Consider the following 22152-nt stretch of genomic DNA (forward strand, 5'->3'; position numbering starts at 1 on the left):
GCATGGTACAGAGAAAGTAGATTGAGAGGTTTTTCTCCGTCTCTAACAATACTTTGGCATCTTCACACAGAGCACAAATCACTGAATTTGCTATTGCCGTATAAGATGTACCAACAGAAACCAACTTAGACGGCTTCAGAAAAGAATTGAACAAATTTATAGAGGCTACTGGCCAGTAGTCATGATGCCTAGACATTATTTCTGTCTCGAGAATTTATCTTTCAGTACCAGCTGCTGGAGAACAAGAGTGGGAGGGTCCTGTTACACTCCGGTCCTGCTTAAGAGCAGTCCATGAGCATCTGGTGGGTCACTGTGGAAGCCAATGCTGGACTAGATAGGCCTTTAGTCTTACCCAGCAGGGCTCCTCTGAATGGTAAGCACATCCACAAAACTTTCAATTAAAAATAAAGGAAATTCACATCCAGCTTTCATCACATTCTTACACATACAAACAGACACACCATTGCAACTGTGCATAAGAAATCTCTAGCCTGCTTCCTTAATCTCTTCAGAAAACAATCAGAGGGTGAAAGGAAACATCTTTAATGTTACTTTCCTACAAATAAACACCTTTTATATCCCTTCCAAAAAGAAAAGACTGCTCATTGGATTAATGAGGTTCTTGGTCTGCCTAATTATTCCTCTGCCCCCACCTCTGTTTTCTCCAGTTGTTCCTAGTGAAGGCAGTTAGATTTTTCTTTTTGGAAGGGTCTCTGTTTTCACCATAAAATGTTTCTTGTATAAAAACCTTATAAATACACATGTATACATATGTATGCATTATCCAATGCAATTTTGTGCCAAACTCGGAGAAGTGCCACCTTGGTTGTCGAGTTTTGGGAGTTGGAACAGTTGTCTCTTGAACAGCTGCAATTGTGTAAGCCAGGAGGCAGGTGGCCCAGACTAGTCACTTGCCACTCATCATCACACTGAAGTCTGAAAGATCTGTCCTTAAAAAAAGAAAGAAAGAAAAAAGTCCCAAGCATGCTTAGGAGTTTAGAATTCCTCTCTGTTTCTATGGCATAAGGGACAAAAATCCCATTCACAAGGTTTGAATAACTTCCCATGCTGCTTTCAAACAGTTGTGTATTTTTAAAAATGCCAATCAACAAAGTTTAGCCCATCATCACCAGTAAGAAATACTTTAACTTCCTAAAGTCAACGATGCTTTAGAAGGGCTTGGCCACAGGTCTCTGTACATGCAGCCACTGAGTTTAGCTTTACACCTTCAAGGGAAGAGAAGTGCTTTCTCTTCAGCCTGCAATGGAGCATTGTTCTCTCGGTTGTCATGCCAAGTCAGAGCAGCTTTTAGCTTCCATCATGGCCTTTTCCACGTTCATGCCCTTGTCCTTGAAATATGACATGAGATGTTGAACAGCGACGGAGGTGGTGGTGGGGGGGAAGGAGATGGCATTTGGGTGTGGGAGGGGGAGCTTTAGAATCAGCAGCTCAGCTCAGGAGGGATCCACCACAGAAGGAATAACGGCGAGCTGTAAACCAAGATCAGAAGCTGTTACAAATCGACTCGATTTCAGCTCTGTCACCACCAGTTCTACTTTAGGCAGAGATCTGACTAGAGGAGGGGGAAGAGAAGGTGGAAGGGCTGGTCTAAAACCAATAGAGATCCTTGCTTTTATCCTGAGGCTGCAAACCTGAGAATAGAGAGAAAGAAAAAAAGGAAACAAAACAAAATAGGAAAGGAGGAGGAAGAGAATGAAAAAACCATAAGATAAGGACAGAAAAAGGCAAAACCACCATTTTCTTGCTACAGTTGGTCATCTTTTTAAAGCATTCTTGAAAAGAAGGATTAAATGAAGACAAAACTCAAGTCCAAATGGAGAGCATTACATGAGAAAGACTGAAATTCAGCTCTGCCATTGAGTCACTGTCCCTCACCTTTACTTCCTCATTTGTGCAAACAGGCTTTTACAATTAAATCCCAAATTTCTTTATAAAAGGGAGAGGTGCCAGGGTTCAGATTTGCATGCAAACCTGGCATTAAAAAATGGGTTGCCATGGTGAGCCCTGACAAAAGAAAAAGCTTACTCTATCTCACAAGGTTATGGTGAGAATGAAGATAATTTACAGTATTATTCAGCAGAGCTTGAGTGCAGGGGTGACTTCAGAAAATCTAGTGTGGGAGAACAAGGGAGGTAAATATGGACTTAGTTCATTCCATAAGTCCTTAGAATGGTAAGTAGGATGTACTCAGGGCAAACATCTGTTTCCCATTGCACCTACTTAGGCAGTTATATCTGCTTGGGGAAGAAACAAGAGATCTGTCCAAAGTTAATAGTGGTAATGCACTATTGAGTTTTCCCCTTAATCTCCAGCTTTGTTAATTTAAAAACTGGTTGGTTTCCCTTTCTTTCTGTTTTTCACATACTAAAGCACCTGTAAGGTAAAGGTAAAGGTTTCCCCTTGACATTAAGTCCAGTCATGCCTGACTCTAGGGGGCAGTGCTCATCTCCGTTTCCTAGCCGAGGGAGCCAGCGTTTGTCCACAGACAGTCTCTGTGGTCATGTGGCCGGCATGACTAAACACCGAAGTGCACGGAACGCTGTTACCTGCCCACCGAAGTATGTTTTCACTAAAGGAGAGATCAACAGTGTCAGTTTCTTTCCCCCCAACTGTTCTAATTAAGATGAAATCTGAAAGCATCAATTTACCTGGAACAACTTAATTTGACTGTCTGCCTCCTCTCTCTATCCCATTTCATCTCATGGCTCTGACCATGGCTTCAACATCATCCATTCCTACTTTTCTTCAGCTGGCCTTATATAGCAGCTTGCCTCAAGCAGAGTTCTGGGGATCTCTGAAGCATGCATATTTGGGTGACGGACCACTGGCTTAGCCTAATAAATGTATTACCTCAATATGGATTTTCATTTTTTGAACACACTTTTTCAAATGTGCTTGGATGGTCATTGGCTCCTGCAAGTGGAATGAAAAATTATGAATCCCCACTTGAACTGCTGCTTCTGCTCCATGACTGTTTCTTCCTTTCCCCTCCAAGTAACACATGCAGTACGATGCTTGACATGATACCATCGCATCGTGCACTTCCTTGGCCTGATCAGGATAAGAAAATGGACAATGTCGTAACATAATGTAAGAAAAAATGTGATATCACGTGCTACTGGGAAGAAGAGCCAAAGAAGCAGTGTTACCACTCCTGTGGTACCCCTTAAGACTTAGCCTTTAGTGGTCCATGAAATATATCTGTATATAAAATTATTTCTATGGCAAGGAAGCCTTATTGCAGAGGTCTCTTTTCTAAGTATATTCTTCTTGTTGCTCTGGTTGCCATCAAGTTATCTCTGACTTATAGTGACCCTATGAATGAAAGCCCTCCAAAATGTCCTATCCATGACAGTCCTGCTCAGCTCTTCCAAATTCAGGTCTGTGGCTTTCCTAATGGAGTCAATCCATCTCTTATTTGGTCCTCCTTTTCTTCTTCTGCTTTTTACCTTCCAAAGCATGATTGTCTTCTCCAGGCGGTTTTGCCTTCTCATGATGTGTCTACATATCTATCCTAACTTAATACAAAAGTGTGGGTCATTTACAGTGATATAGTGGAGCCAAGGGGCACATCATCAGCACCTCTTGATTAGCTAGGACACTGGTGTCCTCTGCCACTCCTGCTCAGAATTACCTGTGAGCTTAGCTGCAATTTTGACAGTAGCTGGGCAGAAAATGGAATTCCCCAGCAAGAAAATATTGTTCCCTGTTGTAATGTAAAGTACTCTGGGGTCTCTAACTGGCCTTTAAGAAACATTAGCTTTGCAAAAGACCTCTTCCTGGCAGATGAAATGGCTTGTTGAGATGGATCAATATGGCTGCCTGCAATTTTGGATTTTAGGGGCTTGACTATGGCCTGATGAGAGTCTGCACTTCAAAATTTACCATGGCACCACCTGCTCTTCAGGGTGTGAGGCTAGGGCCATACAAAATTGGAAAGATGCATCTTCCAGGCCTTACCTGTGTCCACATTGAGGCCTAAGCTCTGCGCCATCTCTCCTGCGGAACTGACGAAAGGTGCCGGTGTTGTCCATGCAGAAGTGGCAGGCTCACTCTTGCCCAGCTCACATGGTGGGCTGACAGGTGTGGGCACGGAGGCCGGCGTGAGGCGATGGGGCCGCACAGAAGCAGCAGGCATCAGCAATGAGCCGTAGCGCGGGTCGAAGTGTGGGCCATAGACTTCGTGCACGGTGGTGGGCCGGGGGTAGGCAGAACTCTGTGCACCAATATAGGGGTGGTGATGGTGGTGGTGGTGGTGGTGGTGGCCAGGGTGCCAGGGCTCCGGGCCACCCTGGTGGAGGTGGCTGTGCAGCGAGCCTGGAGAATAAGGGTCCGCGGTAGCAAAGGGCAGTTCGCTGTGGGTGGCTGCTGCCAGCGGGCTGCCCAGGGAGGGGGGCACTGAAGAGGGCTGGTATGTGCTGTTCCAGAAGGAGGGTGGGAAGCTGCGCTGGTTCATGGGGAATGATCCATCTGAACAAAGAGGTAGTCATAAAAGCAATATCAGGGAGAGATACTGATTCATTCACTACTCTTAGGCATTTGTATCAGAGGTACACAGAAAGTAGATATCCAGATGTTTTGAGCTCAACATTCCTGATCACTGGCTCTGCTGGCAAGGGCTTCTGCGAACTGAAGCCCTAAACCTTTGGTGATTTATATACCTTTAATTTATGTAAAATTAAATAACATCCTTTGTAGAATATTAGGTATATTTTAGGTATATATTTGGTAATAACCTCCTTCTAATCTGTTCTCAAGACCCTTAGCAACAGTCCTCAAAATGATGGTCTCCCTAGTCCTGATTTGCATTTAGAACAGAATCCTGCTCTAGAAGGGATCCCTGGAATTGAAAGGTCAATGCAATTTTTTCAAAAGTGGTGCCAAAATACTTCGGTGTGTTCAGTACTTCTAAAACTCTTGTGAATTTTACAGTGTATCTTGCTTTCTTTCCTTATTAAGATCAGTTAAAAAAGCAAACAATTGTGGCTAAGAAGATCAAAGTTGCTTTTAATTGTATGTTTTAAAATGCTTGAATTTAGCTTTTTAACAATCCCAAAGCTGAATTTTCCCTATTCAGACTAAACCAACCTGAAAACCTGTTGAACTTTCAAAGCCTGCATGGGAGACTAAAACATGTGTCTTTGTTTTAGAGTTGCAGTGATATGCTGGAACTTCCAAGCAATTTGTTCTCTTAAAAAAACTGTGTCTGTTTTACCTCTATAATATGAGGCCCAAATCAAAATATGACATAAATGTAAAATAAAATTTGATTAGAATGTAATTTGATTGTACTTTTAAAAAATCAGACATTAATAATGAATATGAGGTGGGCCTGAATGAGATTTCCTTAGTGACATACCCTGGTACATCATGAGCTAGAGATCATTATTTGCATCATCTGAGAAAAACAAAACATATCTTCTGTTCCTCAAGAAACCTAATTTAAACCCTAAATCAGCACTCAATTTATCTCCAATCTTCCTCAAGAGGAAGAACACTAACTGACTGTAAATTTTACAGTCTAAATAGTAATAGTTTGATTCTCAAAGAAATCACTAGTAGATTTGTTTGCTGCAGAATGGGTGGCTATGACTCAGAAAATCTGGGCTGTTGCCAGTGGATCTTGAAGCCGAACCCAGCACCCTATCAAAACAAATAAATACAACAAATGCCCCAAACCAAGAGAACATCCTGTAGTAGAGGCAGTGCTTTTTTTGTCACAGAATGCACAGGAACAGAGTTCCGGCACCTTTTTTCAACAGCTTTTCCAAGTTTTAAAAGTAACTTTTTAAAATTTGACATTTGGTCCATGTGGATTTGAATCGCCCTGTCAAGCGCAGAAGGTCAGCAGCAAAATCACTGAAATGGTGCGTGTGGGCTGCCTGTGTGTTGAATTGGTCGTGTGGTCGTGCTCTGAGTGCTTACTTTTACTTTCATTACACAACTGACGTGCGTGGGTGTGTGTACAGTGACTGACTATGTGCGAAAGGTAAATAATTTCATGAGTTCCAGCACCATTTTTCTCACAAAAAAAGCACTGAGTAGAGGTCTCACAAAAGCCAATCTGAGATTCTCAAGAACTTTTCAAGAAAAAATGGAAAAAGTAGTCTCCACATGCTGTTTTGGTAATAGTAGCATCCATCTTTCAGCAGGCAAATCAGGATAGGGTGTGTGTGTGTGTGTGTGTTCATTTGCTCCTCACAAGAATCCCACCAGAGTGCCTTGTTTCAAGGGGATCTAGTGAGCTTCACAACTGAGTGGGGTTTGAGTATGTTTATGTCCAAACCGTAGTACCCGATCAATAAGGATTTGCATACATAGCAAACCTCAGACAATGTCCACAGGTTTCTCTTAGATAATAATTCATTATCCGATCCATCTTGTCCACATCTTTATCATGATCTATTTATTATTCATGAAACACTTCTGCTATTCTTCAACTTAAATAATTTCAAATAGTCTGTACAATAAGAAAGCATAATCAGTAGATTAAAAATATGACAATAAAATCATTGACCATTAACTGGTCAAAGTCTGGATTTGCAAATATAAATCAAAGCTGCCAGGTGCCAAAAAGTCTCCAAAGCTTAGCTGCGTTTCTGTTAGACTGTATTAAAGCTGAGAAATAGCTGTATCTACATGATGGGAGGCAAGGCCCTTTTGGCCTCTTGCTTTTTGGAGGTTCTCTCAACGAAAATGTATTAAATAGAAGGCAGTATCCCAGAGAACAAATAGCTGATAGTTTTTGTTTGTTCATTAAGTCATTTAAGGCACAATCCTATGCAAGGTTAGATAGAAAAAGCCCTGTCCAAACATGATAGGATTGTTGCAGCTTCTCTCACAAAGAATCACTGGAGCTGCTGTTCAGTGATTCTCTCAGCCACTCTCTCAGACAGGAGCTACTGTGAGAAACGGAATGAATAAAGCTGCAAATCTGCAGTTGCTTTCTGGGAAGTTCTGGGATAGTACCAGAGAGTAAGCCCCCTGGATTGACTTACTGTGGATTGGGTGTGTTGTATGGGTTAGAGAAATGTTTTTAATGTTTGCAGATGTATTGCAGTTTAAATAGGCTGTTAGCTGTTATAAGTTCTTTATGAAGAAAGGCAGGATGCAAATGAAATTGTAGGTAATCATTAAATTAGCCATGTACTGGATGCTGCTTTAACTTGTGTGTGCATGCGTGCCACCGGGTATAACTGGCAGATTTAAAAGGGAGACTAAATTATACAATGAAAGGTAGCTATCCATCTATAGTGAACAAGTGCCTCATTAAAACAGCATTGTGTGAGGCAACTGTACTTCCTGAAGAAAGCGAAAGTGGGACAGTTCTCGGAGCAGAGAGGTAGCTCCACAGCCTCCTGCCCCAGCTGGATCCCTGCTGTGATGCAAAGGAAAGGTTCTCGCATGCCCTGCAGCACAGCCATTCTTTCTGCAACTCTATGTCTATCTGGAATGGGGGAAAGCTCTGACATTGCAAGGAAATTTCCTCCATTGCTCTAGGCTCTAGTTGCATCATGAGGTAGACCTCAAGGCTTGTTACCCCTAGGAGGAATCCTCCTAAAGAAACCTTCAAGTTACACATCACAAACATATACATGCACTGGCTCCAATGTTCAGAATATGGCTCTGATCCTGTGCAACATAATTAAATCCTAGAGATTCTATTTCTTAGTAGGAGGAAAAGAGCAAGCTAAATCCTAAGAACTTGTCTGCTCAGTCATTTCTTGGTTATTGAGACTGTGACTGAGTGTGTGTATATTTATCATGAGCAGTACCTGCATGATAATCAGATCCAAAATATTTCTCGGGTGAGATTTTTTTCTTGAAAGCAGTATCCAAAAAGGACCCTGCACACAACAGCAAAGAAGTGAGCAAGAAGCGCTTTCCTACCCAATTGCTGGTGGGAAGTAAGTCTGCACTTGCTATAAGAATGAATATTGTGGAGCAAAACAATGCACAGAATGCAGCATAAGTCTCTCCTTAAAAGTAAGTCCTACTGAGTCCTTCCAGATAAATGTTTAGAACTGCAGCCACAAGGTTATATCCTATGGCTCATTTATTTCAATGAGTCCACTTTACGTAGGACTAATATTGGATTCAACCCATTCTGATTTAGTCAGAGAGGGAAATAGCCAACAGCTGTTGCTCCTTCCACCACCGCAAAAAATCGAAGTGCGCAGGACCCAGGGCTGGTCTAGCTATTTTGGCACCTAAAGCAGCAAATGCTTTCCAAAATCTTTTTTCCCCCTGGGTAAGAAAAATAAAACTAAAAACTAAATAAGTAACAATTTTGCTGCCTTTTCCAGCATAAGGCTGAACCAGCTCTACTTGTATAACTGAATTCAAGCAAAATTATGGGATGTCCATGTTGCCTGTTTAGAACCTGGGTGGCAAGCTCTGGTCTGCCCCCCCCCCCCATCAGTGAATCGTCTCTGAAGCTTCTCTGAATCAAGTGAGTTGGTTGTAGAGTCCTTGTAAGATTCCTCCTACTAAAAGCAGCTAGAAAGGGGAGCCAACTGAGCAGTTTTGTAAAAGCCACACACACACACCTTGTTTAAGATTTTAGCTTATTGTTGCTGCTTTCAGTATGATCTGAATTAAAAATAGGTGGCAAGTTCTCTACACCAAGGTGCAGAATTTATCCAGTTAGCCTGGGCTTTCCAGACAGGACTACACAGTATTGCAACCATAGAAATGAATGCTACTTGAGCTAGACTAACACTAGAGACAACCCCCCCCCCTTGCAATCCTATACCTACTTAATTAGGAATAACCCCATTTATCTCAATGGGTCTTCCTTTCAGTTAGATGTGAATTGGATTCTACTGCATATGCATAAACAGGTACTACTGAGTTTTGTATTTCTAAGCTCTGTCAAAGCATGGCTGCAGGGCAGGAGGGAATTGTATCAAATATAAAAACCTGTAACTTGCTCTGTGAAGAGCAACACTGTAACAGCAGCCTGTATTCCTGGGCTGGGGCATATCCTCATTTAAACTTATTTACTTGAGAGCAATCCCTTTACAAAATGGGCTGGATCCAGACTTGGTAGGACTTAAGTTCCTAGTGACTTCCTCAAGTTTTATTTCAGTGGATATACGCGAAGCATAAATCAGTCTGACTCAAACCCAGTAATTCATAACATAGTTTTTTTTTTTTTTTTTTTGAGAAATTTAGCCTGCAGTCCTAAATTTAGTGAAAATAAATTCTATGTGATGCACTGGATCTTTCTTTTGAGTAAATGTGGAATAAACGTGTTCAGGATTATGTTCATGTTTCACTAAACAATATTCAAGTAGTTTTAACTGAGCAGACTGAATTGTAACAAGTAGAGCTATACATATTAACTGAGAAATACCACTGAGTTCAATGAGATTTAATACTCCGTAAGTGTGGGTGTAAGACTGTTATCTCAGTGTCTTGCCTAACTGATTTGTTTCCTGATTTTTTGAAACTGTTTTTAATAAAAATATCACGTTATAATGTCATTTGCTTTTTTCAGACTATAGATATGATTTTTAAAATACTGCAGAACAGAGGGGAGAACTCTTACATGTTAAAAGAAATGGGTGAAATTTAATTGGTCTACCATAGTTCCAGCTATTTCTAGGTAGAAAAGCCTGATTTGGTCACAAAAGCAATCATTAAAGCCATTTAAAATCCCTTTCTTGCTTTCTTTAAATTTGCTTGATCCTTACCTTATTTTAAAAAGATGTATGTTACATCACACAGTAACAAGAGCTGGAGTTTAATTTTAATAGGGAAGAGGGATCATTTCATTAAGTGGATATTTTTTATTATTGCAGGTTAGGTAATCAGATTAATACATTATTTAAATTCAAAGCAATTCAGATGTGAACTTGGCAATATTTCCTATTCCTTCCTCTCCAGTAAGTTGGCTTTTTGTTGGAGTTCTTTAAAAAGCCACAAGCATGGCATTTTATCAGTGTCCCAGTGATCACAACCCCAGCATTTTACATTGTATGATCAGTTTCCAAACTCAGTTAAGAGCAATCTGCTCCCTTCCCAGTTTGTCTCGATAAGTTACACTGTATCAATTTCAGCGGGACTTGGGTTAGATCGTCTGTTTGCAAATATAACTCTCAGGATGGCCTCTTAGGTTAATTAAGTCCTCAATTAACCATCTGGAGCATCTTAAAACCATGAAAGATTGACATCACAATGCAGGCTCCTTGTACCATTCTGTTCATAAGTAAACTTCAGTGGACAGTATCCAATATTAGCCCTATGTAGAGCAGACCCACTGAAATGAATTATGACAAACATATTAGATAGAACAAACTGACTTCAGGGTTTAGGGGAAAGGCAATAGCTCTGTAGTAGAGCAGCTGGGTTCCAGGATAAATCTTGGCAACCTGGAAAAAATCCTGCCCAAAATACTGGTCAGCCCCTGCCTGTCGTGTTGACAGTACTAGGTTAGATGGAAGGGTATGACTCAGTTTGAGCCCTTGACAAGTGCATAGGATGTAGCCTGAACCATTCTCCCTTTGATAATCTGAAAATAATTTTTCAAAGGAGATTCTATCAGAGTATTATTATTAATTTTGCCCAACAGCTGAAGCTCTCTGGGTGTTATCTCACAAAATAGGTTTCAAGCCACTGCTGTGCCTTTAACAGTTACCTGATATACAGAAATTAACAGGTGATGCTTTTTATTGCAGGAGGATAAATGAGTTGCCTGCTAATTGCTACAGATCAAAATGCTGCTAAAGGAGTTTCTTGTAGATGCAGCTTTTCCTAGCTGTGTTCCCTAAACTGACCCAGCATCTTTCTACAGTGGTCTAAAGAGCCCTCATGCTGCTACCAACTGCTACAGTGAGTCCCTTCATGTGCTCTTATTTTGTCTTTTGAGTGCAAAAGAGACAGAGTTTGTAGCTCCTCACATAAGACTTTCTGAGTTGATCCAATGAGCTTATGATTGCCTCTTAACTTCCAGAAAATATAATTCTGTAAACAGCCCTTTAAAGAACCAAAGGAGATGTACAGGGAGGTATGATAATCTCCTGCCAGATTAGTAATGCAATCCTATATGTTTATTCAGATAAAACCTCAGTGAGTTCACTAGGATTAATTCTCAGCTATGCAGGTGTTGCTTTACATTCTACACCACTTCTGAACTACAAACATCTTGTCTTGGAGATGACTAAAGCATGCATGTTTTTTGTGACTTTTGTTGGCCCACTAAGGTTTGAGTTGGCCTTATTCAAAGGTGAATTTTAGAGTTATTACTTGCAGCCAATGTGCTTTACACTTTTTATCCCACCTGCTTACCCCCCCGCCCGCCCCCACAGGCAAAAAGCTGGCATATACCTCCTGAAGCTGGAAGAATAAAACATATCACCTTATGTAGTAGGTATCTCTTTCTGAGTCACAGTTGTCTGCACAACAGAACTCCCTTTTGCACAAATGTGTGGATGCTAATAGCTGTACCTAATCCAGCTAGAGTAAAGAGCTTTTATCTCCCATGGAATTCAGTGGAAGATACTTAAGGCACTGTGCAAGTTTAAAGTATACTGCAGCCAGTGAACCATAGCTAGCTGAGGCATGCTGCAAGTTGTAGGCCTTTTTTCTGTCTTGAACTTGTGCAGGATTGTGCCTCTACATATGTAAGAACCCTGCAAGATCAGACCAGAGAACCATCCTACTCTTAACAGCCCCCTTCCTGACAGTGGCTGGGAGTGCAATTGCTCTTCCCCTCACTGTCTTGGAGCAGAGTCATATCACATCTCTGAAAACACAAAGATTCCCTCCCCAGTTCCTTCCAATGGATGTTTATAGATGGATTGTTGCAGTCTCCCAACAACCCAAATTTTAAGCAAGGTTATTCAAAATGACATCCTACCGGGTTCTCTAATGAGTAAATGTACACCAATGGGGGAGCTAAGCATGGATTTCCGACTCAGTTATTTAGCAACAGCAGTAACAAAGTGACTTACCCTAATTGCTAAATCACTGCAAAGAAGAGAGCTTGGTCAAGTTGGGTGGGTGGAGGTAACCAGGAGCAGGTTTGTATGTGGAAAGACTGTGAGCTCCATTTCATTCTGGTATTCAAAACAAAGCCCCAAGCTCTGAATCCACAACTGAACTTACAGTTCAGTTTTGTCACAGCTCCCCTCTTAGCTGTGGGAGGACATGTGATTTTCACCAGTGATTGTAAAAGCCCTTTTATTCCTTGGGAAACTAATGTGTAACTGATCATACTTGCTCCCGCGGACAGAGCAACCTTACCCAATTTGGAGCCTTCCAGAAGTTCTGCAATTCACAAAATCGCTGGAGGCTTCAAGGCTGGAGAAGGCTGATGCGGTGTCAACCCTGTCTTTCTCCATTCCTGCAAACCCCCCCCCCCCCCCCCGCCCTGGCTAGCTCTGGGACCTGCAGCAGAACGGCATGTTCACATTTTCCTTACACAAAAGACATTCACCTTCTTGCTGGGAGGGAAGCATAAGCCAAGCTTCCCCAACCCAGTACCCTCTGGTTGTTTGAACTACAGCATCCATCATTCCCTTGCAGGTATGGTCAGTGGCCATGCTTCTTGGGGGTGATTATGGAAGCTGTAACCCAACACATTTAGAGGGCTTCAGGCTGGGGAAGTCTGGCAGAAACAATGGCTTTCCAAGGTGCGCATGCAGAGATAACATCCCCAGGATCATCTGGGATCGAGAGGGATCAGCTCACCTCTCCATGAGCTGCTGCTCCGAGTGGCAGCCTTAGCGCCAGCGCTGCTTGGGGAGTAGCTGCTGGGCTGGCTGAGGGCCCGGCTGAAGTGCTCGTCCACCACAGCACTGATGTCCCCTTGGAAGTAGGTAAACAAGACGCATCTGGAGCTGATGTATTCAGCCTCTGGAGGGCGCTCTTTCTCAGGACTGCACTCCTCCTCTTTGATGCTGGTGGCGGCAGCATGGCTGGAGAAGGAGCTGCTGGCGCTGCTGCTGCCGCTCGTGCTGGCACTTTCCGCAGCTTCCTGCATTTTCGAGTAAAAGGCGAATTTCTGCAGAGGAGAGCAAAAGGTAGTCAGGGGCGAGTCACACTTCATGCACCATGGGCTTTCTTTTTTACTGGCAATAAGTTTGTGACTGGCAAACTCTATGCAGCATTGTGTTTCTCAGTGCAATGAGAACAAATGTGAAAATTCTCCTTCCTGGTCTTACTGTGGTGTTGCAGTACAGGAGTTGTTATTAATGCTAATATTCAACCAGTTCAGAGAATAATCTTTGCACCTGTGGAAGTAGATCCTAGGTGAGAAAAAGTATGGCTAGTTTGTATTTTGGCATGTGGGTGGGCATGTGTACAAAATAAGGATATTCATCTTTAAGGTGCCATCATATTCTTTCCCTACAGATTGTCTGCAGTCTGTATACTGGTCTTTTGTGCAAAAGGCAAACGCAGTTATTGTGCTCTAGAAACAGGTGATTAGTAAGTCTGGGAGATGCCTTTGGACTCTATTTTTGATAACAGAACAGGCCAATATTCTGTCCGCTGCTCAAGCATCTGCTCTGTGCTAGCTCCTTTTAATGCCGATATCATGGCTTGATGCAATAGTTGTGGAGGGGTAAATGGTGAGTGCTGCACACATACGAACACTACAAAGGTGCTACCAGAGAATCACCAGGGCATGGGCCCAAGATCTCTCGAGCTGCCCCAAATGCACCCAAGCTGCCCTCTTCCCTCTAAACTCAGGAGTCTTACAGTTATATAGACCTTAGCACATACTCCCTTAGTGGACTTATAGGGAGTATAGCATGAAGATGCCGGCCTTCTAAACTAGAGTGGACGGTGCCACTTTTCCTTCCACAGACTGCTTATCATTTTCATTAAGACCTGGCTCCAAAATTGCCTAACAGCACCTCTGTCACCCTGCCTTTTTTGGAGTATGCCTGACTCTGCAGAGACTAATGGGAAACTGCACTTGTGTCCTGAACCATTGTAGGCAGTAAGGCCCTGACAAGAGGAACAGCAGGTGCATTGGCTGCTCACATATCAAACAGGGTGCTAAGGGTCTTCATCTGTTGCTTTCTTCAAGCTGACCCAGGCCCCTCTCCTTGGGGAAAAACAAATAGGTTTATTTGCAAACAGGGTTTGAATAAGTAGCAACACCTGGATTTTGGGCAAAGTAATATATGAATGCACAGCTAGCCCTGGATTGCTTGAGTGTTTCTGGAGCTCCTAGGCTCTGAAATCACATTGCACCTGCTTTTTGCAGGATCCAAGTGAGCAGATTCTGGTTCTCCTTGGCATCAGCATTTTGCACTAGAGATAGGCAAATAGATATGGGAAGAGAAATGGGGCATTTTGCTTCTTTGTGTTCAGAAGTTGCAATGTCTTGAGGTATCTTAAAATCACAAATTAACTATGATGTAAGAAGTTCTCGGGAATTCATTATGCAGAAAATTCTGAAAGATGTTGCTTTTTATGTAATTTGAGAAAAATAGCCCTTGCTGAAATAGAGGTACATGTACTTTTCTTTCTTCTCCCTTTAATCTTTCTGCCTGAGGGTTAGTTTGTTTTTCTGAAATTAAATGGCTTCCTCTTACCTGAACATACACAGGGATTTACTTAAGCAATAGGGACTTTTAAAGAAACTTTCATGAGCTTTGAGACAGCTGCTCTACACAGCTGATTTGGGACATCATGACAAAACAGTGAAGTGTTCATTCCTTAATTACTGTATATTCACTACTAGGGAGGAGAGAGGTACTTGTAGGATTTTCCATCCCAGAGGCCAAAACAACCCAACCTGCTTTGAATACTACTATACACCTTGACTAGGGGTGAAGTCTTGCTATTTGCTGCTCTGCCTCAGGAAAAAAAAAATATCTTGAGTCCAGCCCTAAAATGGCTATAGAGGCTCATGGGGTGAGATGCTACAGGAAATTATGAGGGATAGGGAAACAACTGGAGGTACTGAAAGATTTGTGGATGTGGAAACATGCTCAGGATGACATAATTTTTTGTGAAATCCTTAACTGGTTTACCAAGAGGTCATCGTGAGTTCAATGGTATTTACTCCCATGTATAATTCTTCCTATAGAGTTTTATTCCTTAGCAAAAATGCTCAGAGCTGCAATTTGCCTTATATACCCTGAAGGGTAATTCCAATAACTAGATCTAGAGAGAAACCTGACAGTTAAACTTGCATAATTTAAAAGGCAAATAAACACAAAGGTAGCCATCCTGGTTCCTAAAAAAAACCCAAATCCACACTCAGATAATAGCTTTATTAGGAATTTTAGTTGGTCGTAATAAAGGAATGCAATTTTGCTCTTTAGAAACATCATATTGCAAGGATTTCAAGAAATTAGGACCTGAAGCCTGTAAATCAACCAAACAATTCCATGTTCCAGAATCTCAGGAACTATCAAAATAAAGTGTTTTGAATAAATGAGAAGCTAGTTTAGCTAATCTAGAGACCAGAAGCAGAAAAGTTACATCCTCCTGTCCAGGGTGGCTGTGCTTGCTGATAGTGGTGGGGAGAGCAAGCAGAATTTACTCAGGAGCAAATACCTCTGTTTAATGGGGGTTACTCTCTAGTAACTGTAAGCTTGCAACATAAGAGTATGGGTTATTATAATTCTACAATAGCTTGCCACTTTCTTTCTTCCTGGTGTGCTACATTCAGTTTGCAAGGCATCAGTAAATGTTTAAGATGCCATACAACCTTTTGCTAGATCCAGGCACCCCAAACTCCCCATTTGGATTTGGATGTGAAAGACTAAGAAAAAGTGTGGGCACATGAACAGTAGTTTTAAGCAAGCACAATTAAGGACATTGTACATTGTCTTGAACTCAAGCAAGAGGTTAGTTTGCCTTCTATAACATTTACATTACAGGAATTATTTCCAGTTATGCACATATATTGGCATATACAAATTAGCACATAATATGTGAGCAGTTTTTTGTTCAATCGGCCTGAGCTCTGTTTCTTTTAGGTACCTAGAAGAGGCTCTACAACCTGAAAGCTTTGATTGTCAAAGGGTGACATTTGGACATAGTTGCAGTAATCATACTAATCTAACATCTGCTTACCAACAGCCATTTAAAACCTGAAAGTTCAGCTTGCATGGACTTCTTCAGCCTGAGAATTGCAGCTTAAAAGGAGGTTTTGGACCACAGCAAGCTCCCCTCACTCCTCTGGCCCAGGGCAAAAGTATTCTCTCCCAACCCAAGCTGCCTGCAAGCATTAATTCCAGGCAAAACAACCATGCAGCCGGCTTTGAGAACTGTGAACAAGCTGGTGAGCGAACAAGTAACGTGCTCTGGATTCCTCAAAACTGCTCTGCAGAGCACTTCATTAGTGCCTCCCCCTCCCCCCCCCATGTGTATCTAGAGCTCCCACAAAATGTTTGGAGCTACGGCTGATTAGCAGAGAATGCGTTATATGCATCAGGGCCATTGATAGGTCTTTGGGAAGGAATTGGATGCAACTGGGAAGCAATTCCCCCTCCCTTCCATTCATATTTTGCAGAGAGGGCATGAAATCTAAGAAGAAATTGATGAACCATCTGGCTAGGCATTTTTGCCAGGCATAACAGGAAGCTGCCTTCCTATACTGAGGCAGACTATGGTCCGTCTTGCCTTGTGGCTGTCCAGGGTTTCAGACAGAGGTTTTGTTTAGCCCTACTCAGATGTCAGGAATCAAACCTGAGGTTTTCTGAAGGCAAAAACGGAGTTACAGCCCCTTCTATGCAAGATGACACTGGCATACACTGAAGGCAGCTAAAGTAGACAAAGGAACTTGTTTTGTATGCTTATTTAACTGGAATTAGACTTTTCAGATGAATGGTAAGATAAAAGGGCAAATGCAAGGAGATATTTAGAATACTTTGCACTTTAAAAGGTTTAAATGGGCAGTTATGTTTTATAGTGTGGCTGGGCAGACTTCAGGTTTGTGGGGTCTACTGTGCATTGTTTTCTGCTGAGATCACCAGCCTGAGTAGGAATCTTTTTGCACAGAACACATACACTTAAAATTAATTCTGAGACCAGGCATCTGCTTTGAGTACCAGAACTGAAGGGGAACCTAATGCCTTTCTCAATAGAAAATCCACACTTGCTTTCCTGAACAGTTCATAGTAAAAGTCAGCTGCTGCTATTGTTAAACAACTGGAAGTCAGAACTCCTTGCGAATATACTACAAATTACTTTGCGATCTACCTTCTGACCACCCCTGCTTTAGAAATCAAAGGGCAAGTGAAGTGGGGACCTCACTGTGTAGGGGGATCATTGAACAAAATGTGCCAATCCTCAGAATCAGGAAAATAAGATTTTGGGGTGTATTGATTTTTTTGAGATGAATGGCAAGATTCCCTTTGATTTTAAGGAGCAGAATTACAGTTGAAGGTTTTCTCTGATGAAAGGGGACTGGACTGGCCACTGAGTAAGCATCCCTGAGGTTCCTCTCCAATTTTCCTTTTCTGCTTTAAATGAAGTACTGGAAGATCATGAGAAAGTGTACTGCCGCCGCCTTTGGATTCAAGTTCCAGAGGTGGATGTGAGGAAGTAAAATAAGTGTACATGTTCAACATCTGGACCAATCCAGAGAATGCTTTCTGATTATAGTTGGGGAGGCAGATTGGAGAGAAATGCACAACTGGCTGCTCCAGTTCCTTTGGAAGGAAAAGAATTGCCTTGGCAGGCAGAAGGAGAGAAGCATTTTTGACAGGATGAGTTTTTTTCCTTAGATTCTTAGAGATGAGAGGGAGGGGAGAGAGCACAGCTCTCTCACAAGTTTGCTAAATGTTTTCCATGTTTCCTTTAGCTCAGTTAGTGTGTCTGCAGCTGCTGCTGCAGCGGCTGCCATGAAGGGCAAAACGAATAATTGGATTTGAATTCAGCATGAAGAACCTATGAGTATGAGGAAGCTGCTCTCAGCTGTGATCTAGGCACAGAGAGAGAGAAGGCGAACAACAAGTCAAGCTAAATAAATAAATCATGTTTTCTTATGCTGCCATCTCAAGGATAAAGCATGATGGCAACTTAGCTGGCTTCAAAAGGGGATTAAACGAATTCATGTGGGATGGCTGCTAATCATGATGGCTGTTTGTATCTCCAAGACTGAACACAGTTGCTAGAGAACGTGAGCACAAATGTGCTGCTTATAAACCCATCATGTTCCTACATATTGATGATATTGGGCTAGCCACTGTGGGAGTCAGGATGCTGCACAAAATTGGGCTTTTTGCCTGGTTGAACTCTGCTCTCATGTTCATACAAAGGACTATTTGGGAAACCATTCTGATCATGCTGGTCCTGTTACTGGGCTGGCAGCTTCTAACAGCAGATTTGGGGTGCAAGTCCCATTATAGGCCAGCAACTGGCCCACTCTTTAGTCAGTCATGACTTCTGGACTGTGAAATTTTATCATGACTATGGAAAACTTTGAGCTAGCTGTCCATTCTAAGTACACCCCATTGCTGAAATTGCAGCTAAAGACTGAATAATTGAGCCGAACACACTCTATCCCATCTTCCCGACCTTTGATGTACTCCTTGGCCTCCCTGAGTCCACACTCATGTAGAATTTTAGGTTGCAAACACACAGGATCAAGGATCTGTTATTAATACTGATATTTTTATTTTATTTACAATGAGTATGTTAGAGTTTCCAGACAGTGCATTAGAAATAGTTAAATTTCAGTATAGTAGCAAACTAGTGGGAAGACTTCAAACACATAATGCAGTTCAGATTCCAGATACCGGTCAACCACAGTGCCTGCATGGTGTTCAGTCCTTAATTCTGGCTACAATCCTACATACACCTATTTTAAAGTAAGCCTTATTAAATGTAATAAAAACACTACTTAACAGAGATGCAGCATGGTCCAAGGAGGAGTGGGATGATTACAAATTAGAACTAGATATCTCTCCATATAGGGGAAAGGAAATAATAGGACTAGGCTGAAGGCATTGTTGCAAAAAGGAGGAGCAAGGAAGGAGGCAACTTATGTTATCTTACACTTTGTTTTGTGGAGGAGCTTGAGACTTGATAGATTTCAGCAGATCTGATGTTCTACTTAACAGCTTACAGAACAGTCTTCTGCACATCTACTCAGAAATAAGAGGCATTACTCCCAGGTAAGGGGTATACAAGATTAGCAGACTGTTTCTTGCAGAGCTTAACACTGTGTCCCAGATAAATTTATTGGGAAGCAAATGCCACTGATTCACGTTTCATCTCTTTGAATGTAAGATGGCCATGAAAGTGGGAAAAAGTAATGCCTGAACAGCCTGGCGGTTTTGTAAAATAAAAATACAACAGGTGACCAGATGCAGTTTTCTTACACTGAAGTCTCATTCTGTCCATGCAAGCAATTTATAAACTAGGCTTAAATCTCTTTACAATATGGGAGATGCTTGCCAGAACACTGGTATAGGATTGCAAGTCCCCTTGAACTCAGTGCTACTTCTGAATTGACAGATAAGATACAAATCTTGTCTCATTTCATAATAAATTTTGCTTTAGTAAAATGCTTCTTGGTAAGTGATCATATTTGGCTTACTCAAGAGCAAAAATATATTCCCAGGCCAACAATAAGACACCCAGGTTCATGAAAAACATATGTTCAGTGAACAATCCATTTTGTATAACACTGGCTTGTTCAGACATGAAAATTAATTGGTATCTTAAAGAATGAGCCTAGACAGAGGACAAGAGCTAAAATTGTGTATGTGCCTGGAAGATCTTCTGTATTCACCTAGTGGAAGTGAAACATTTTGTTAATTTTGAATCAAAAGTGTTGAATTTTCCCATGAAAAGCTGTGGATCCATTTTGTTGGCTGAGCTTTTTACAAGTAAGCGAGCAAAAGAGCATGGCGCAGCAAGACTACGAAAGGACAATATTATAGGGAAGAACTTGACAGGTTTTTTGGTTTTAGTTATTATTCAAACTTGGCATTTATACAGCATATTGAGTTCAAAAAGATTGACCAATTATTACAGAAATTACTATGTTTTCAGAATATTTCCAGTATATTTTATATATAAGCATGAGGGATGACAGAAGCATTGCTTAATTAAAATCACCTACTGAGAGTTGAACTATTGTTGTAGCTATTGCTACATTTTTTTTAGTTCTTTGTTTTGGAAAGCTGTAATCCTGCAAACAGTGAACCTGCTTTAATTCCATTGATGTCAACGGCATTGCAACGATCAAGGCTGCCATCGTGAAAAAAAAAAAAAAAACAACCCGAACAAACTGACTACAGTTATATCCCTCTGGATTTAGAGAACTTCTAAATAGTCATGTTTAGGATTGACCTAATTTGTGGAGGATTAGTCCGGCAACAAAATCAACCTTCCCTTTCACCGCAATTTCCAGAGAGTGCGTGTCTTCGTAAGAAGCACAGATTTAGCACCCCGTATTTTTAAGAGAGAGCGAGCGCGCAAATCAAAGAAACCCACTTCGGGATCAAACTGTTTCCCGTCAAGAAGATCCACAATCCCAGTTCACGCGCATCCCTCGCAATGCATTCTCAGCAGCGTGGGTGAAGGGGTTTGCAATCCATTCCCGTGTCAACCTAACTGGGCTGTGGTCTCTTCGGACCCAGGAGAGGGGAAAATGTGTTGCGAGAAGTTTAGCTGAGCCATCCATCTCCCCGATCCCACGGGGAGGGAGGAAAGCGAATCAGTCGGCTGCGTTAATTAGTCATCAGTAGCGTATAATTGTGCCAAGCTGGGGATGCTATTCTTGCCAAAGACACGTTTTGCAATGCAATGCCCAGCCCCGCCGGTCTGAGCAATCGAACTGAAAAGACTCCGTCCGGCATCCCGTGCATGCCGCATCCCTGGCGCCCCCCACCCCCGCATCAAGGTAACCTCGCCCTTCCCCCGACAACCTACCTGATGGTAAGGACTATAGGCTGCTGCAAAGTAAGGCTGGGGAGGACCATAGACTTGGTACATAACATCCAAACAGCTCATGGCTAAAGCCAGCTGGGACTCATGTAGTGGACGCACGTCAACTCTGGCTATGCCGAGCGAAGGGGCGGCTTCTTCATGGACCTTTCCTGGCCGGGCGCTCGAGCGACTGAAGCAAGGAAGCGGGGAGAAGGATGGGAGCTGCTTTTGAGCGACCTGAACTTTCCCTCCGCCGCCGGGCCCCGCTCGCCACCAGCGCCGCCGCGTTCCCTGCCAGCAACCAAATTCCAGCAAACGAGCTCCGGGCAAACAGGCGCGGTGGGCGCCGGCCGGGAGGCATTTAACCGGCACGCTCGGCGTCAAGCGGAGGCGGGGGAGCGAAGGGACCAATGGGGAGGCGCGCGTGCGCCGCCTCGACACTCGCGGCGTCCCCGCTCGCCTCGCGCCGCCTCGCGCCTTCGCTCTGGGCCGGCGGGCGCCTGCCCTCTTTCCGCGGAGGAGGGTGAGCCATCTGGGGCAATAGCCCGCTAGCCGAGGGGCGGGCGGCCTCCTGGCTCACTCAGGGTTGGGGCACGTGGGGCCGCCTGGAGAGCCTGGACTACGGTTCCCCTCTCCTTTAGCTGTGCTAGCTAGGGATGGTGGGAGTGGCAGGCCCAAACATTTGGAGGGCTGCAAGGTTTGCCCCCCTCCCCCCCCCACTCTTAGCTGAAAACACACGAATAGTCCAAAGCAATGAAGGTAAGCATCGCACTAGAAGTAAAGCAATAGATGCGAATGCAGCCCCAGAGATATGGGCTCACTAATGTAACGTTACCAGAGTACAGGAGCAGAGCGGGAGTGAATGGATGCAACCAGTATGGGAATGTGCGTGCTTTTCGGGAGAATTAATATATTTTCATTCTTACCTGCAAGTGCATGAAGATGCTGCCAGCGATACAGCAAACCCTGCTGAATGCAGAAGACTGGCTGTCTCTGTGTCTAACGTACTTTTATGTATGAAACAAAGAGGAAAATGCGGGTACTAGCTTCTTGTGCTCCCCATCTTTTATTTTTGTTTCTGATGACCAGTATGTTATCTGTGTCTTGTGTTTCAAAATATATACAGCAACTTAAAACTTGGGGGCAAGACTATTTTTAAAATTCTCATTTGCAAAAGGAATGGCAGCTCAGGTTCCAGTCATATACCTGCATCAGAAACGGTATCTTACAGCAGTAAATGTGAAGGGGATGAAGAAAAGAATTCAAAGGTGTGGAGCA

At 42.7% G+C, this 22152-nt stretch overlaps 1 protein-coding gene across 4 annotated transcripts in view; it reads right to left on the reverse strand.

Moving 5' to 3' along the window:
* VGLL2 (vestigial like family member 2) overlaps window positions 1–22152 on the reverse strand; it is a 43762-nt gene that overhangs the window by 12655 nt on the left and 8955 nt on the right. The window contains exons 1-4 of one of the 4 annotated variants that reach the window (XR_006414292.1): window positions 20878–21192; window positions 12718–13030; window positions 3982–4491; window positions 822–1652 (exon numbers count right to left, since the gene is read on the reverse strand). Coding sequence is in view for 3 of the 4 variants with exons in the window: in XM_044425911.1 (XP_044281846.1) it covers window positions 1609–1652; window positions 3982–4491; window positions 12718–13030; window positions 20878–20958 (948 nt within the window). In the remaining variant the exon portion in view is untranslated. Of the gene's footprint in view, window positions 1–527; window positions 1653–3981; window positions 4492–12717; window positions 13031–20877; window positions 21193–22152 lie in introns of those variants that run through there. The other 3 variants (XM_044425924.1, XM_044425911.1, XM_044425933.1) reach the window with 3 other exon arrangements.

Source organism: Varanus komodoensis, unplaced genomic scaffold (assembly GCF_004798865.1).
Source record: "Varanus komodoensis strain SLA01 unplaced genomic scaffold, ASM479886v1 scaffold1, whole genome shotgun sequence".
NCBI classification, from domain to species: Eukaryota; Metazoa; Chordata; class Lepidosauria; order Squamata; family Varanidae; genus Varanus; species Varanus komodoensis.